Here is a 19,274-nt window from a genome sequence, read left to right on the forward strand (position 1 = left end):
GAAGGCAAAACGAAATCATTAATGCATGAAATAAAGATTTTAAGTTGCGATAAGTGCAGATCTAATGCAACCTTAACTGCAGAATTCCTGTTGCTGACTCCATAAAATACATCCCATAAACAGCTGTTAATCTGTTCACTGTTTATCTTTTAACATTCATTTGTTTAGTAATCAGTTCTCATTTGTTCTACATACGGTACAGTTTCCCTCTTATAGCAGCTGCATTTAATGAACATTTGGAGGCACAAAAGTATTACAGAAATTCTTGTTTAACTATTCTTCTGCATTATTTTTGTATCTGTCACCAAGGACATATGAATAAAAGTTAGAAAAAATGGTCATTAAATTTAGAGTAAGGAAGGTGTAGGTGCTCTGTCCTCTTCCTGAACTGGTAATTTGTAGTGGAAGTTCCTGTGACCATGCTTCACACTCTGCTTAGCTCCTTTAAGCAATTAATTTTCTCTATTTATACTGTCCATTCCCTTTTGTGATTCACTGACGTCAACATGTCAAATTTAATTCACTCTTCAGTTTTGCTCTGTATCGTATTAGAGACCGTTAGGTAATGCACTGAGAGAGTATCTTGCAGACCTGATAGGCTGAATGCATTTTGAGATTTTCAGAAAATGACAGTTTACAAGATTTAAAGTTTTGTCAGGCGTTCTGGTTAAATGTGGGGATCAGTGGTCATTAAAGCTGATTTGTATGAAGATAATTCCCTTCCGGAGTACTTGTGTTTAAGTGTCATCTTAATTCCTTTTTTCCAAAAGTTCTGATCTTTAACAAGACCATTTTATCATAGTAAGCGTTCTCTGTTATTTATTCATGCTTCAGCCATGTCCAGCATCCTGGACTGAATGAATAAATGGATCATACGCTTTTCTTTATAGGAAGGTATAGGTGAGAATATAGCTGTGTACTGAAACTTTGCTAGTGTTAAGGCACAGTGACAAATAGGGCAGATGCCGTTGGATTGGGCAGTCCTCTGTCCTTGGTCAGTCTGTACTGGTGACCTTGACCTGCATCTGTTGCAAGGAGTCTGTGAGTCCGTCAAGTGCAGCAGCGGGCAGAGAAGGGCCGTTCATTAAAACTGACTGCGTGGATCAGATGCCGTTCCAGAAAAGGGAAATTCCCAGTCGGTTCCACCCGATTCAGCCACAATGCCAGGTGGGTTGGGGAAGTGATTAAAGAAAGAAGCAAGTAATTGCCTAAATGTGCCGAGCATTTTACAGATTTGCAATTTGCAACTGTAAATGTTTTGGACATACTGTTTTCAGATGTTAGATAAATCAAAATAGCCGCAGATGAGTTTGATATGTGTCACCAGGCATGTAAGCAGATAGATGCGTTAAATTGGCATTGCGTGTGTAAATGCTCAGTTGAGAGAAATATACAAGTGATGACAGGATATTTTAGAAAGGTATTTCTGCAAGGCATTTTTGTTGAAAAGGGCTTAGCTGTGAGAGAAATGTGTTTTAACCCTACTAACGGATTACCACCTTCTTTTTGTGTGTTTCTTTTTCTCTTCCAGTGCCACCTTGGGCCTTAATAGCCATAGCCATAGTTGCAGTCCTATTAATCCTTACCTGCTGCTTTTGTCTCTGTAAGAAATGCTTGTTCAAAAAGAAGAACAAGAAGAAGGGAAAGGAGAAGGGAGGGAAGAATGCTATTAACATGAAAGATGTTAAAGATTTAGGGAAAACCATGAAAGACCAGGTAAAGTACCTCTCCTTTTCTTGAACTCTTGAGTTGTATTTGAAGGTTTCTGCTTGTTGCCTCAGTAGTGGCTCTGTGAAGAGGGGACTGATTGGCAGCATCTTCTCGGTTGTATCACAAAAGATGAATCTGGGTGTGGCATTACTGATAAAGCGGTCAGCCAATTTCCCTGCTCTGCTAAAAAAAAATGAGCAGGCATATAATGACTCATCTGGAAGGGTCAAGTTTATTGAGAGAATCGGTTGTCCCAAAAATGAAGCAAATGTGCCCAATTTTCACTGTCCTTTTTCAAGACTTTGACCAGGACCTAGTACAATGTTTTTGTGTCTTTCCAGCAGTATTTCTGACCTTACATGATACACAAAAGTAACTCTGAATGCTAAATCTCTTTTTACACAAAAGCAAAAGTTCAGCAGAGAAACAACAGTATAGAAGAAGAAAAATGAGAAGCATAGAAACAAGGGAAAAAAACCAAAAAGGAAGAGCACACGGGCATTCAATACAATGATGTTGGGAGAATTCATTTTGTACTAGAGAGGAGGACGTTAAAGATAAAAGGCCATACTTGCAGCTGTAAGTCAGCTGAGTAACTTGGAGGAAAAGATTAGCATAATGCCCTTTGAGCAGCATCATTTTCATAAGGGCAGAAAAACTTGTCCTTCAGATCTGCTTCATGCAAGAGAAGCAGAAGGTTGCAGGACCTAATCCTCTGGGCCATAGAATTGGCTAATATGTTCCTGAAAGAAAATAAAGCTTTTTTAAACAGGGTTTTAGTATTGTCCTTCCTGGAGCAAATTGTTGAGAATAAGCAGAAGAATGGGGAAACAAATGTGAAGTATCCATGTGTCCTCACTGCATTGCCCAGTTTCCTAAGCTAAGAAGACAATGGGCTATATTTTTCAAACAGTAAGTGCTGAAAAAATTTAGAGAATTGCTTTGCAAAACCTCTTCAGTAGGAGCAATAGCTGTAAAGATAAAGACTGTAAGTCTGTGCTCCCAAGACCACTGGTGAGGTTGAGCCAGGGCAGTCCAGGACCACTTATCCAGCCAAAGAGAGAGGATAAAAGCATGGTCAGGAATGAGCGGTTCCTTCCGCAAGTTGGGATCTAGTGTAGAAGAAAGCTGGGCTGAAGGCAGGTTTGATTAGAAGTACAAGCCAAAGCTGGGAACTGCAGGGCTAGGGCCAGCTGATTGGGAACAAGATCCAAGAAGAGAAGCTTAGGGCACAGTAGCTATGAGGCCCATGGAGCAGTCCAGAACAAGTGGTGAGATGCCACTGTACAGTGAGGAACAGTGTGGCTCGTCAGCCAGTCTTAAGAGTGCTGGAGCAGGTTACCATGCTTCTCCAGGCACATAAGATGTGATAGGGGAAGAGCAAAATCAGGAGAGTGCGTGAGGAAGCCTTACAAGTCTGATGACTAGCTGCAACTGGATCACACGAGTGGAGTCTGAAAGGAGCTTGCATAATGGGAGGAAAATAATGGATAAGATTCAAAGGTACAGAGCTATCGGAGCTATTTCTAGTTTCCATTATCAGACAACAGGACAGTTTTTGTTGTTCTTGCTCAGTAGACAGTGTGGAAAGAAAATAACTGAAGATCCAGTTGTTTTATTCCTGTTCATTCTACTCAACTGCAGTAGCCACTACTAGAATGTTGATTCATTAGACAGTAAACTTTTCTAGTCTATCCGCTACACCAATAAAGTAAACTTTGTCAAAATTCATTACTTTCAAGCTGGATGAATCAACATTTTATAGTGACCACCTGTGCTCAATCTGTTCTGGTTCTCAGACCATAAGTACACATTGCATGCTTACAGCTAATGAAGTTGCCCATCTAAGGTGTACTCGTGTACATGCTAGAAGGCAGTACAAAGCAGATATCTTTACAGCCATCTTAGATTGCCTTACTGCAACTAACAGAGTCCTCCACAGGCACAAAGAGCGAACGGCTGGCGATCCTTGCATCCACATTGCAAATAGAGGACTTTAGATAGTGTCCTGGTGTGCAACTTCGACCTTGGTTCCACCTGGAGAGAAGGTGCTTCATGTGCCACACTGGTGTACTGGAGTGCATGACACCAACGCAAGACAAATTCACACCTGAAAACAACCTCCTCAGTACACAGAATCACTAAAATAGATGCAGCTGTTCCAAGGGTAGGAAGATTAGACTAGAGGCCGAGCTCCAAAAACAACAGAGCAAAAATTTTGAGTTCTACCTTGAAAAATATTCTATGCTGATTTTGCTTTCTTCATATGATGAATGTGAAACAAACGCCTTTTCTTTAAGCACTTTGACTTGGCATTCATAGATTCCCTGTACTTGATTTATAGACTTTATTCTGTGCTATTAATATTAAGTAACTGTGAGATATTTCCCCCTCAGCAATACATGGAAAATCAGATCATCAATTGTTGGGTTACCCTGGGCTACTGTTAGCCAGCTCTTCCCATTGAACCAAGAATAATTCGGAAGAACTGTTTGATTATGCTTGTGGAAAAATTTCCTTGAGATATTTGTTATGTTTGACCAATTATAACAAACCTAATACTTTGTTGTAGGACAAATAATGTGCAATTTGTTGACTGATATTTATGTGGAATTTGTTCCGTATCATGTAAGGCCATTGTTGTATTTACAATATAAAATTAAGTGTTTTTAATTATATTCATTAGGACCTGGATAAATGACCATGGATTCTTGGAAAATAAGTATTTTAAATGCAAAATTACATTATCTAATTAATATTGAGTTTCATTTCTATCTTTTTCATGGGAAAATTTGATAAAAAGCTGAATCATGCGGCTCTTGTCTACAAAGAGAGCTCAAATTTTGAAATGTTGCACAGATAGGTATCTTAAGATGATACCACTCAAAATATTCTGTACAGTTATTTAAACATACTTTTGCCCAAACATTTGGGGATTTAACTAATATGTTTTGTTTTGCACACTTAAACCTAAGGAGGGTAGATTCTCAGATGATGTAAATGTCAGACCTTTAATAAGTGGATGGATCACCAACTGTCCAGCCAAGCTTCCTCTTCACTGTCTGGGATTTCAAAAACAAGCTACTTAAAATAGCCCCTTAAATTCATACCTATCAGTCTGATAGTGGACAGATTTTTAAGTCCTTGGCATTCAATAACTTTTACCAACTAAATTCCTAATTTGTGAAATTTTAGCTGTCTTTTTTTTTTTTTTGTGTGTGACTGATTGTTTATTCTAACAGTTTAATCTTGAATTATCAGTGCAAATTTTAATATACCTAGCTGAACTCAGTGCAATGCTAAATGTAGAATATTCCAGTTAAGAGAACTGAATCACTTTAGAGGTTCTGGTGTAAAATAGAACAGTGGATAACAAGAATGCCTTTTACTCTTTAAAGAAGCAAATTTTAATGTTAAAAAAAAAGTAATTGGAGATCACGATGTAAATCTAATGCCATTATAAAGGGCAACATACAGTACCAAAGATCTGAAATGTGTTCAAAAAAACCAAAAAGCTTAGCTCAGTCATTGTTAGGCCTGAACCTGCAAGTGCTAATTACCTTCTGCCTTCAGCTGAGAGTGCATAATAGGAGTTGATAGGCACTTGGCATCTTGCAAGATCCTAGTTCCCTAGGCACACAAAACTTGAAAGGGTAAGGTTAACATTTGGTAAATTGAAAGTATCGGCTTCTGGAAATATAATTTCCATCTTAGTCTGGTTTTGTTTGTCAAAGAGAACTTCTGACCTACATGTACTCATGCTGACCCGCACATCTGTGCCAAATCATTATAGAGCCATATAGCTTGACATAGTTAAAGATCCTTTTGGCATAGAGACTCAGTCAGCTCAACAGTCACACGTGATAGCTAGATATTACAGAAAGTAGAATAAAACTTTGTCTCTGTTAGAATATTTGTGCTTCAAAATTTCCACTTTCCTGAACACCACTTCAAACGAGAAACTGTTTATGAAATAATATAGATTATGAGCAAATGTAGTTGAGGTAAAGTGGAAGATGAGTTGAAAATAAAATTAGGTTTTAAGTCTTGAGATCCGTTTCCATTGCAGGCAATCCTTACTTTTTCAAGTAGGGTATGCAACTCCACCAAGGGCCACTGGGAGGATTAGATTACTTCTAGGGGAGGCAAATTGTTAATGAATGTACTACTGTAAAAAGGTCATTTCTCCATGGTTTTTACTAATGTTTGTGTGTGGATGTTTTAATTTTTATTTCTTCCTTCTATGTCCTCCTTGTCTATGTTGTGTCTCATGACTGTTCTGGATTGTCACTTGCGGTAGGTTTATTTTGCTATTTGGATGCACCTAGTCTAAAGCTCTGATACATATAGTCCTCTGACAGCTCTGGCTCCTCAGCTGAGATTTATATGTAGTAGCTTTGATACACACATCAAGAGGCTGAACTAAATTGATTGGGTATTTTTTTGGTTGGGTGTATATTTGGGGGGAGGCTAGAGGAGGGTGAAAGAAAAGAGGTTGTCATTCTTTCTGTAGATAAAATATTAAGTCAAACTGTACTAGAAAGCTGAAGTTTAAAATTGACAGGCACATAAAAATAACTTGCTAATTTTATTTCCTTTTTGTATAAATGTCACCATATCAAAAGTAGACGAAAGCAGTGTGTGTTTTTAATGTCTTAGTTTCTAAGTGTTGCTAAAATGATTGGTACCTCATGAAACTTGCTGTGGGCTCTCGCATCATCTCAGTACAGTACCCATGCTTAAAGTTCTTAGTGCTCCATACCAAACTCTTTTATGTGGTCTTACTCCAGATTTCTGTTGGTGCAACTGAATGACAACTAGCACCAGTGTTTTTATGAGTCCTTCCCATCACAGTTTTCATCTTTATAACTTTTCAGTCTCTGCTAATGCCCCTGCTTGCTGCCACTACTTTTTTCTTTAGGAAAAAAAAAAAAAAAGCCCACAAACACCCAGCTCCAGAGACTCTATAATAGCTGCTGATTTATTGGGTCTGAATTTAATGCACTGGTACAGCAAAATTCTTGGTTAAGCACAGCCTGTGGACTGAGGAAAGGAATAGACGTAATCATTTCAGTCATGAACAGTGGCACTGAAAAATTACTAAAATCTAGCCCTGTTGCTTGGAGAATAATTGTTGTGGTGGTCCGAACATTTTATTAGGTCACAAAGCATTTGTGGCGAAGGAGATTTAATAGCTCATTCCTTTCTCATTGTGTCAGGCTAAAACACTGTCACTAGTGAAAGATTTTTGGCTTACAATGAATGTGTCTGTTAGGTGAAATAGGAGATTTGGGATCAGGTATATGTACTACACCCTGGAGTATGAGGAATATATTCTTGGCTCTGCTGCTGACTTACTGTGGCCTTCAGTCAGCCACCTGACTTCTCTGTATGTTTGTTCTTTCTTTACTAAGGCCTTCCTTCTACATCAAGGTTATGTACTGACTTAATCAGAATATTATGATTAATGTTTATGTATTAATACTGGTGAAACATGAGGGCGTTATAAAGTAACATGATGTTGAGAGCTGCAATTACACCTAACTGAACTTCAATTTATAATGGTTTTCTTAGACTGTTTCACCTTATGATTTTGGCTGTTGCACAGTAAACACCCTTGTCCTCATGGAGACAAAATATTGAAGGAACAATCTTTTTAATATTAGGTGCCCTGAAGTATTTCAAAGTAGTGTGTGTTGACCTGGCAGCGTGAAGACGATAGGCAAAATGAAGTCAGTAAAATCCACACTGACGTCCAGAGAGCCTGGATTTCACTGGAAGGAACCCAAGCCTTTATTGCCAGAAATAATCCAAGAGGATCTCTTTGAGGGACAGGAGCTGTGTTGCTGGCAGTGGTCTTCTCTTCTGCAGTGTTTGCTCCTGTGCTTGTTTTCACAGTTGAATGCCTAGAGAATAGTGAGTGTATTTATGCCACAGTGCCACCTGTCTTGGTCTCAGCATGCCAATTCCCACTCGTTGGCATCTTCAACCCATGGTGACATTAATGCTCACCGTGGCTTATCCACAATGCAATAAGACATCCTAATTCACACTCAGAAGACAGCATGTGCTGCGGAGCCATGACAGTGTAGAAAATTAGTCAGAAACAATGGGGACAAGTCTTCTTAGAACACAAGCCCAATAAGTATACTGTGGCAGTCAAAATGGATTGACTGAGTCCCATTTATACATTAATTCAACCTCAGGTTTTACCAATCGTCCTGCTTTTTTCACCGGCCTCAGAAGGCGACTGTGCAGGGTGCATAAAACTTCCTGGAAAATGTGAAAATAACATGTTTATGAAGATATGATGTTACAGATGAGTGTTTGTGTTCTGCAGGCTTTTCCACAAAACTCTTTTGTAACTTAGATTTATATTAGACTTCAAAACCCTGAAAATATGGAAGTAACAGCTGTGAGCCACAAGGCTGGGCTTATTTGCATTCCTGTCTCTTCCTCTCAGTCACTCCCAAGAAGACATAGGAGCTTGCTTTGCATGCTTTGTGAGCTTTGTTTTCCTCCTTCTTAAAAAATATTTCCCCTGTAAAATAATTCACTTATTACTTTTATTATAACCTATTGTACTGTTAGGATGATATGAAGATACAGTTCCTACTCATTTTCTTACATGTCTTCTTTTCTATACTGAAGGTCTTGCCACTGGAAGCTTCCATTGTCAAGGACGTTTCTTTCTTGCATTTTCTTGATTAACAGACCAAATTATTAATTCTTTATTCAAGACCAGAGTCTGTAGGTTCCTAATGAGTGGTGTCTAGGAGATCTACAATTATTCCCAAAATTAAGTGATTTGAGTCACACTTTCAAGACATTTACCTGTATCCACTGATCACGTGGAAAGCTAAACTCTTGCACTAAGTGCCTGAAGTTAGTGGGTATGAATAAACTGCAACAGGAACAGCAGTTGATATCAATGAGGTATACATTTCAGACCCCACTGGGAATATTTAATTGTTTACTTTTTAAGCCGAGGCATTTATTCTTTACAAAATGATGAATAATAAATACGAATAGCAAAATAACCTTCAAGCATGAGAATATCAGATACTTGATAAAGTCCTACTTAGAGGATGGTCAGAGAATGATCTTATCTCTTTTTAAGCAACTGAGCCAGAAGAACAGGTCTTTGCCAACTTTTTCTCCATAGATCAATGTGGCACCCCATAAATCATGTCTGGCTATATTTAGGTTAATTTTCACTGTTAAATAGATGTAGTCCTAATTATATAGTATGACAAATTTTTCAAGCAGAATAAATGTAGTACTCGGAGAGGTCCTCCTCCCATGTCGAGGACCCAGCTCTGTCCCAAAGGATGCTTCCGCCTGGCCCGCTGCCATTCGTTTGGGAAGGATGAAGAACAACTGATTGAGCAGCACGCACTGGCCAAGCAGCCTGAAGCTGCCTCCTACTCACAGCCTGCTGCTTAGCGCAACCACGCGCTGCCATATGGGAGGTGGGGGCAGAGCACGCCAGCCTGCTTGCGGGAGTGCTTACTTCTTTTAGTTCACGCACACGGGCCCTGCGGTCAAAGCAGAGCTCTGACCCACAGGGTGAACTTCTGAAATAGCCTCCCAGGCTGAGATCAGCTGCAACTTTTTTCAGGAAATAAACACTGGCTACAAGGAAAACGGGTTGATTTGGGGGCTTACCAGCTCCAGCTTCAATGTATGTATTCATACTTTACGTTGAACACCTCCAGCATTTGCTGTATTCTTCCATTGCACCAGAATCAGTTGGCTTTTTAGTACCCAAACGATTCAGTGAGCTCTTAAGCTGAACACGATGACCTCATGTCATAGAACTCCAAAGCAAGCAAGCCTTTTGAATAACCCAACAGACCATTTAAAACCTGGATAACAAGCAAGGAAGTAATGTCAAGGCATCGCATGCTGAACACAGCAGGGTCTTGCTCGTTCTCTGCATCGCTGTGGCCCACTGCTGGCGTGTGAGGCCAACGCTCTTGCAGCAGTGAGGGCAAAGTAGATTTCACAATGACCAAAGCCTGGCTCAGCCACTGGAAACCCATGCGCAACATGCTCTCTAAATTAATTCATGGAGAGAAAGCAGCTGCTGAATGAATGAAATGTTGCCTTTCCTTCTCAGGGACTCTGACAGAGAATGTGTTAGAATTGCAGGCTTTTCTGCTTTGTGATAGGGAATCAACCAGGAATTTTTAAAGGCTTTTGTTTTCCCCTGGGATAAAAATTGGCCATGTCAGAATGGTGGTGTTCTTGAATGTGAAAGAAATTGATAAGAGGTTCACCACCATTAGTGGAAATGCAGCCATTCCTAAGTGTGGAGGAAAAATTGCCTTTCTGACAAATTCATTGTTGGACATGGCACAGAACATTCTCGCTACAAAATCATATTGTTTTCTTCCATTCAGCTCAGCAGGCATCGCACAAGCCTGAGGACTGGGCGTCATTCACACGTTAAAAAAATATCCCCTTCACCCTGTGAACAAAAGGAATGATTGATGAGGCAGGCGAAGATGGAACTCAGGACGGCAGCATGCACTGTGCAGCAAATAAACTTACAGGCTGCAGTCAGCATTGCTTTCCTGCCTAACGTCTCTCCTTCTTGCTTACTGGTGACTTGTTTCCTTAAAAGTGAGGCCATAGGCCACTCCAGGAATGGAAGGAACCCTAAGAACTCTGTTAATTAAAGTGTTTCTTTACATACGACAGTGAAAGACACTTTGCTTGCGGTCTGAAGTAGCTTGTGACATGAACTAGGCATTAACAATGAGACGTGAAGATAACTGAGACCGGAATCAAAGTGCAAATTATACCTTCATGGGTCTTTGCATCCTCCTGGTGATTCAGACAGGGTTGTGGCTTCTGCCTCACTGTACCAGAGGCAAGGAAGTAACACTTGCTCCCCCAGCAGCTTTGTTACCCGAGTCTCGTATCAGTTTGCTTTCCTGGAGCTTCTGCACACGTGGAATCTGGAGGCAACCGGCAGACAGCTGTGCCAAATCCCTTGCAGACCCTCTCGATTTCTACACATGGTTCTGGGAGGGATTAAATGAAAGTGTACATAAAGCTGGTTTAATCCCCAAAACCTTTCTTGTGGTTTGTGGTGGGTAGTAGTGGGTTAAACCCAGTGCCAGGGTGCAGGGCTTTTGGTGGAACTGAGCTGGAAGCAAGGGATGTTCGCAGGATCAGGAGGCAGCGTCGGTGGAGAGAGGCTTTTGTCAGCTAGGGGAATGAGAGGGGAAGGAAGCCCAGGAAATGTAAAAACCCACTCCGAGGTGTGGAGTTTGCAGAACTGCAATTACAAGCAGGGGTGGTTTTTTTCCTTGCTTTTTAATGCGGAAGATGCAACTACCAAAAAAAAAGTGAAAGTTAAGCATTTTCTTTAACAACCCAGAAGAAAAGGGGAGACTGTAAAACCACTCTTAATTATGTTGCGGAAGTGAAAAAAACAACCAGCAGATTGAAATGTGGATCCCAGATTGCTGTAATTTAGCCATGGTTGTTGTAGGAACCACTACAGAGTAGATAAGCTTGAAAACAATTAACTAAACATGGCACGGAAAAGAAAATCCTAATGCCATATGTAGGTTGATGTCTGCACCCTTGGTTAGAACTAGTTACAGAGCTCATTCAAGTATGGATTAAATGACAGGTTGCTCAAAAATTCATTTTGTCTTCCAGGTCTAAGAAAACATATATTGTGTATTGCGTGGCTCTGTTAAGGTCCCTGGCACAAACTTGCTGATTTCCTTAGATGTGGATGTATCGCCTTGTAATGGTTGTATTGGATTAACACTTTTTTTTTGTATGTTCCTACGCCGGCTTACACATAAGCCTATGTTTTTCGGATACTTACACAGATGTAAGAGGATGAAGAGGTTTGTTGTGTGTTTCTGCATATGTTATGTAGAAACCACTTGAATGAAATTCACAGTCATCCCAAATTAGAAAAGATAAATCTGGTCTCCTGCACAATGTAATAATGCATTTCTGTGTTGCATATTTCACCAAAAAAGCATTTAAAATGTCATGGAATTAAAAGAAATATTAGGAATGGAAAGGCTTATATTCCTCTGCATCTAAATCCAGGCTTTCTGATTACAGTTGTGTCAGCTAAAGAGGCTTGAGGAAAAAGCTGGTTTGTAATTAAAAATATTTTATTGTTTCTAAACTCAATAAAATATAGCTGCTTATTTTAATTGATTGTAGCAATACAACAATAAGATCCAATATAGTGTGATACAGTGTGCTATAAATTGAGGGTTGCAGTACTATTCCATTAAATATTGATCTTTCAGAGAATCTCAATACAAAATGAAAATCCCTACGGGGTGTTTCAAGTACTTTGAAGCAATCCAATTCTTCTTCCTCTTTGGAACTCAGCAGCTGCATCACATGAGAAACTTCTGTGCTTCCTTTTTCTTCTTGAAGCATTGGCCTCTAGTTTGAAAGCAAATTCATCTCTTGATGGTAAAAACTATTATGTACAGACTGCTGTAGAGATAATAATTTGTCATTTCTTGCCTCCCCCCACACCATGACCTTGGCCAAATCCAAACACCATCTCATTCTTAGTGTTTCTTACTGCTGCAGTGTTTCTGAGTCAAGGTCAAGAAGAATCATATACCTCCTCAGCCGATGTGAGTAATGTGCAATGTTTTCCATCCCCCCTGGGAAATAGCTTTCACCTTCCAATAGGCCTCTCATAACCTGTGGAGAAGAGCTTCCCAACTATGAATGTTTTCTGTCTGCGCTTCAAAACTCCCTTGCAAGAGGGACGTTAGCCTCCCGTTATCTTTTCCATAGTCACAGTAAGAACTTTTTCACGTTGAGTTACCCACAGCTCTGGCATCTCCCCAGTTGATCAGCTATGCAGAAAGTATATCATTTTGCTAGGGAGAGTGTGGATAAGTAACTGTTGCCTTGATGCAGTAGTTACAAATTCCTCATACCTAGAAATTAGCATATAAAGGTTTTTTTGCATTCTCCCCTTTATCCCTGAGCAACGGCTGTAGGATATTTCCTCTCAAACAAAATCCAGGTCAAAAGTAGATGGAACAGCAGTAAGTCCAGTACTTATCCCAGAAGCAGTGATATAGTGGAGCTCTTTATCACCCTTCTATCATGGAGTCCTCTATTAGGGCAGTACTGGGATGATTCAGAGCAGCGGGTCTTGGAGTTAACATCCCACTCTGAGTTATTGCTTCCTGTTGTCTCCAGGCTCAGATAAATGTGGTTGCTTCAGTTGGATTGAGTCACATTTTATTTTTTTTTTCATGATCACAAAACCTCAAGCTTATTTTTATTACCAATGAAAGCAAGGGGTTTGGCATAATCACATCACCCCATATCCTGAATGTCCCACGTGTGGTCCCGCAGGGGCTGTGCCTCTTGCCATAGAGCCTGTCAAGTTTTGAAGTGTCATGCTTGTTGTTGTACTAACAAAAATGTTGTGCTACAGCGAGGGAACTCACTGGCAGCCCAGCGATTAAAATGTCTCAAAATAATTTTCATTTCAGGCAGTTCAGCCCTTCCAAATAGAAATGGTTTAGTTCAAAAAGTATTACTCTTCTAACAGCACAGGTGATTCTCACCCACTCCCGACCTTTCCCAGCAGTCTCATCCAGGTACACGGTAATTTATGTTCCTTGTAAAGAGTCCATCATTCACCAACATTCAGATATTTAACTCAAACCCAGCTCCTCAGCTTGCATAAATCAATGTTGTTGCATTGATTTCAGTTGAGCTATGCCAGCTGAATTTCTATCTTATTTCAAAAAGTAGAGAAATAATTGCTTAATACTGTACAGTTTTGAGTCTGACCTTTTGAATTTAGATGTGGCTTCTGAAAAATAACATTTTCTACTTCAGGGATCAATCTTTCTTCTTACCGCACCCACGCAACTCTTGTGTGGCCCCTGCTGCGTGCATGGCTGAGGGAGAATGTTAATGCTTTCACATTTCTTCTTTCACCAACCACCATCAACCGTGGATATAGCTACTTTCCAGCCTTGCTATCTCTTCAGATAGAGAACTCCAGCTGCAACCTATTGTTTATAAATGCTGTAGGTTTCTTCAGACCACCTCACATCATGAAAAAAGGAACATAACAAATCTTATTCTTGCACTTAATAATCTGTTTGTGCAAGCAGAAGCTCCATATAGAAGGAACTTTTGATTCAGAGAGGGCTCTTACAGATAAGCATACTGTTTACTGTAACATGCAAATAACAATTCTGGATGAATGCTCAGTATTGATTCCTTGTTTTCCCACTCTCAACATTTATTTTCACATTTTCCACAATTTTTCACTATTTGTCTCGTCACTTTTGCCCATTTTTCAGTTCTTACTCAGGTAAGAATCTGCTGGATTAAGATCTACATAGTTCCATGTGGTTCATATGGCTTAATAATTGTATGAATTCCCTTTTCCACAGTACAAATACTTCTGCTTTCTGGTACAGAAAAAAAAAAAAAAATTACGTCATTTAGTATTTTAATTATGTATAAAATCTAAGATAACTGCTGTGTCCTTTAAAAATAGCAGGTTCGATACAATGTGTTTCTTTATTTTTGTGTTTCTTTCTAAGCAAACGAAAATCAACTTGCAATCAATTTGGTTCAGCCAAGCTGTATAGCGAGAATGAATAAAAAGGAAATTGGTCTCGGGAGGGAGGGAAAAGGAGAAACATGCATTTGCTAATGGCATGGTGAAAACTTTGCTTCCATATTCATTCTAAATAAACATGAAAAATGTTTGGCATATGATTGTAGGAAGAACTCATCCACAGCACATGCTCTTTATCATAGTAATCCTACAGAAACGTGTTGCCAATTGCAAACAATTCACAGCATGCACAACCAGGTTTGACATTGCCGAGATATTCTTAAGTTGAATGAATGTCTGACTTTGCTTATTTAATAGCATGTTTGCCTCCTTGTGCCTTTTTAAGAGCCAGTGTGAGCCCAGAAGGATTTTTTTATATCAAGTTGGTATTTTGTTTCTACTTTCAGGTTTTACAACAATTGTTGCTTGTAATAGTCCAGGAAGTTTTCTTCCTACTTCCATTGCTTGCTTGCTGATTTATAACATCTTCTTGAGCAACCTAAATAGTATAAATATATATGTAAACTGCATATTTGGATTTCTGCTGTCATGCTTGCTTTTAATGGCTTTAAAATAGATTTGAGGACCAGGTCTATTTAAAACTGGTAGTTAAGAGTTTGCCTTATTTATGAATATTACATTCCTTCTTTCTAGGCTCTTAAGGATGATGATGCTGAGACTGGGCTGACTGATGGAGAAGAGAAGGAAGAACCCAAAGAAGTGGAGAAACTAGGGAAAATCCAATATTCTTTGGATTATGACTTCCAGAACAATCAGGTTTGAAACAACCAACCTGTAACATTTCATTTCTCTGTGTGCAAGGGGAGAATGAAGTAATACATTTAGTTGCAGTAGATATTTCTGAAATCCTTACTGCTTGCACGGAGTAAAGGGAGAAAGCAAGACTGAAGATTCGTGACAGAGGTGCTACTAAATTGGTATTCGATGTACTCAGAGTTTATATTACACTTTTAATCAAAATTGAAGACACAGTTTTATCTAATGGTTATTAATAACTTATATTAAGGCGTCACCAATCAATGTCATCCCACATTATATTATGGAGTCTGCATGCAGACAGTAAAAGATAGCTTCAGCCTTCAAGTATTTAAAATGTGAGCAAACAAAAGATGGGAGGAGAAGGAGAGGGACATGAAAGTAAGTTGATTCATTGTTAGTCTTTTAGCAAGTTGATAAGATTGCCAGGAGTAGCTCGCTCTCACTTCATCAAGTGTGCACTTTGCCTTATTAACTAGCTGCATCAGGTTCTGTTGCTCTCCGTGAAAGTACACCTACTAGCCAAGAAAATTTTAGTTTGGAACAAAAGTTCAAATAAAAAGGTCTGTCCCCAAAAAACAGGAAAGTTGGACAAGAAGAATGTCTCCAGTCAAGGACTGATACTCCTTCAGTACCCTACTCTGAAGCTGGTAAGACCAAACTTCGGCATACTTACCCAAGTTTTCAGTAGGAATAGACACCATAATGTGATGTAGACCTAGAAGAAAATTACTTAACAGATTTGGCCACATCCTGAACTACCTCATATTTAATTACCCCCCCGGCCTCTTGCTGTGGTTGGGATAGCTTTTTGTCAGTTATGCCAATTCACAGCCTCACATTAAAACTCACCGCGCTTAACTTTGGACAGAAGTAAACCAACACATCTGACTTCTTCACTTCTACCACATGTCTTTCAGTGAACTTGAGAATACATATCCTGCATTTCATTTTTTGACAACTTCAGTCAAAACCACATCATTCTTCTCTATTTAGGGAAAGAAACGACTACTGAACCTAAATCCCTGTTAATTCCTATTCTTCACCTGAACTGACTTCCATGTGTACTTGTGATTTATTTCCACATTTAGGTTCTTTATTTGATGCTGTTCATGGGTTGCAGTACACTTACTTGTTGCAAAATGAAGAAAATAAGAGAAATTAAGAAAAATCCCTGTGTCAGCAGCAGGGTATTTACACACAGCTACGACCTGGCATAATACATAGTACTTCCCTGTCTTTTCAACTGTCTTCTCGCTATCAATGCTTGTTTTTCCATGCAAGAGCCAGAAAGAATTCTGAAGCCTTTCAAGAACCTCTGGTTAAAGGAGCTTTTCCTTGACTCCCAGAGCAAATTCCCTGGCCATGTGATGAGTCACACTGATCCCCCTTGAAATCAGTATGAAATCAGTATGAAGTGTTAGACCCTTCAGAAGCAGAAGATCTAAAGAGGGGGAAGGGAAAAGCTGCAAATGTGTTCTGACAAATGGATTTCACTTTCCTTAGAATATGAAAACAAGCTTTCTGGGTGAATTTTATTAAAGGAAATGTTGATTTTGTGAGCTATATTTTACAAAGCAAAATAGGATGGTAGAGCAACAAATCTGTAAAAGTGTGTAGTATTTAATTAAGGTAATAAATTGTTTGAGTTATGTATTCCTATTTTATTTTGCTGCTTTAAACTGTGTTGCAGCTTGGAATTTGTCAGAGAATAGATGATGTAGAAGAGTAGAAGAGGGAATGCAGTTAGGTTAGTATAGCACGGTGGCATGAAACTGCAGACCAGAAATCTGGCTAATATATTGCATAGGGTTAAGAATGGAGACAAGATGACCAATATACTCTCCAGAGCACGATGCCTCAGTTTTAGAGAGAGAAATTTTAAAAGGGAATTGAATTGCTTTTCCACTCTGTTAACTAAAAGTCATAGACTTGTTTTTTACTCTTTGATGTGAAAGACTTGATGTAGATCCTGAGCCTATCCCTGTATTTATGAACTGTTATGCATCTAGAATAAGAATGAGGCAGAAAAGGAGAAGTGTTTCTTACAGCTAAAGGAAAATGTTTCATGGAGCTCAAGAGTCCTATAGGTGGGAAGGCATGCAGGCCATACTGTGGAAACTCGCAGAAGCCAGAGGCTTCTTTCCTAGATTGACTACTATATTGTTCTGTATTCCAGTTGCTAGAGCTTCTGTTTCCAATTTTAAACAATTCATCCATGAGAAAAGCAAATATATTGTGACTGAAGCACTGATTTAGAAGAAAATATCCTCAGATTTCATTCCCAGTTCTTAATATCTTGTCTCCAGATTGACCTTGAAGAGTCACTTGAATGTTTACTTTAGTTCTGTGTCTATGAAGCAAGATAAAACGTATTTTCTTTCTTTCAACTCCATTTGGCTGAGGCCTAATACAGGCTGGGATGTCTAGATAACATAGCATAGCATAGCGTGGCATAGTATAGCATAGCATAGCATAACATAACATAAGCTTTCATTTATAGCACTTAAAAAATGGCCAAGGCATTTACAAGTTTCAAGTGTGCTTCAGTCTTATTTTTAAATGTGTATAAGAGATTTAAGAAACTAATTTTTCTGTTTTGCAATGAGATTATGAATTGTTATTAGGATTTAGTTACCAAAGGTTAGTTTTCATTGGGTATTTTTTTGAAAATGCTGACCTTAGTTTACTACCTTAACCCATTTGTATACATAGCAGGAGAAGTTAAATATAAGGAAGACTGGAAGATCCATTTGTTTTTCAATAAAGCTCTTCCTGAGGATTTGCATTTGATGTATCACCTTTTTGTGTTTGGTTGGGGGAAGGTTACATGTTGGGGCTTTAGAATACAAATTTTGTAGTCAAAATTAGACATTCTTGATTGTTTAATAATGTGATTTCTATTCAGGGTGCCCAGCATAGAAAAATAATGCACAAGAGGAGAGAGCAATTGAAAGTTATTTGATTGCGGTCTTTAAAAAGATGAAGTCTGTATTTATCTGTAATCAGCTGCCCTTTGAAAACCTCTTTTCTGCTTAAAAACAGCCTTTGTACAGTCTGCATCTGCCATAATTGGTTTTCTAAAGTCTATAGATAGCGTTGCTTCATTTGCCTTCCTTGAAGTGGCGGGGGGGGCGAATAGTTTTTCATAGACCAAAAATAGAGTCTGCATGTGTATTTCTCTTACGGTTTTTTTATAAGTATCTCTTTGAAATTTCATTCTGCTCTTTTCCTCTTTTTTTCAGCTTCTGGTTGGGATTATTCAAGCAGCTGAGCTGCCTGCATTAGATATGGGTGGTACATCTGATCCCTATGTGAAAGTTTTCCTGCTGCCTGATAAGAAGAAGAAATATGAGACAAAAGTCCACAGAAAGACCCTTAACCCTGTTTTCAATGAGCAATTTACATTCAAGGTATTTTTTCGATAATTTTTGAAACTTTTTTATTTAAGCAGTATGTATCTCATGATTGGCTACAAAGTGAGACGTCTTAGTTAATTGGTAAATACAGCATAGTGATTTTTCAGGTTGTAGAAACCTGTGATATTCAATCTTATGATGAAAATGATACGACACAGGGTCAGACCTCAGTAGGTGTAAAAGGCACAGTGATTTTAGGCCCTTCGGTTATGCTGATGTATGACAATCTGATCCATATTTTATGGCTGGATAAAAATTTACAAGAAAGTCAGAAAACAGTGACACTTTGACAAGTGTTAGGTAAATTTCACTAGACCAGCATTTTCTTTAAATATCTTTGTAGTCTGATTTATGAATTTCAGTATACCATTTCTTTTCCCCTCAAAAATAAATTAAAACTCAAGGAAGGTAAATGGATGAAGGACAATAGGGCAGATTAATCTTGCTAGACTTTGTCATAGCAATTCGTTGCCATGCTACTTTACATATGAAAAGAAATCATGTCTCAGGTTTAATAACATATGAATTAAATAAATGTAGCTAAGGCTTACGTTGCAATATTTAAGTCATTCCAATAGTATCTATCAATAAGTGTTTTTCTGAAACTGTAGCCATACCTAAACCCCAGTTAAATACAATAAAGGAATACTATACTGCACGTTTCATAGCGCTTCTCCTAATATACATTCCTCTGCTGTTACTTTAGGCCTTTCTCTCGATGCCCAATCTTATAATGACAGCTACAGATTGAAAACAGGAACAGT

General features: G+C 38.8%; 1 protein-coding gene across 1 annotated transcript in view; it reads left to right on the forward strand.

Moving 5' to 3' along the window:
* The window catches only part of SYT1 (synaptotagmin 1), a 353,854-nt gene that overhangs the window by 255,524 nt on the left and 79,056 nt on the right, over positions 1-19,274 (forward strand). The window contains 3 exon segments of the mRNA XM_049792446.1: positions 1,532-1,716; positions 14,969-15,091; positions 18,337-18,504. Coding sequence (XP_049648403.1) covers positions 1,532-1,716; positions 14,969-15,091; positions 18,337-18,504 — 476 coding nt within the window.

The sequence above is a fragment of the Accipiter gentilis genome, chromosome 34 (assembly GCF_929443795.1).
Source record: "Accipiter gentilis chromosome 34, bAccGen1.1, whole genome shotgun sequence".
NCBI lineage: Eukaryota > Metazoa > Chordata > Aves > Accipitriformes > Accipitridae > Astur > Astur gentilis.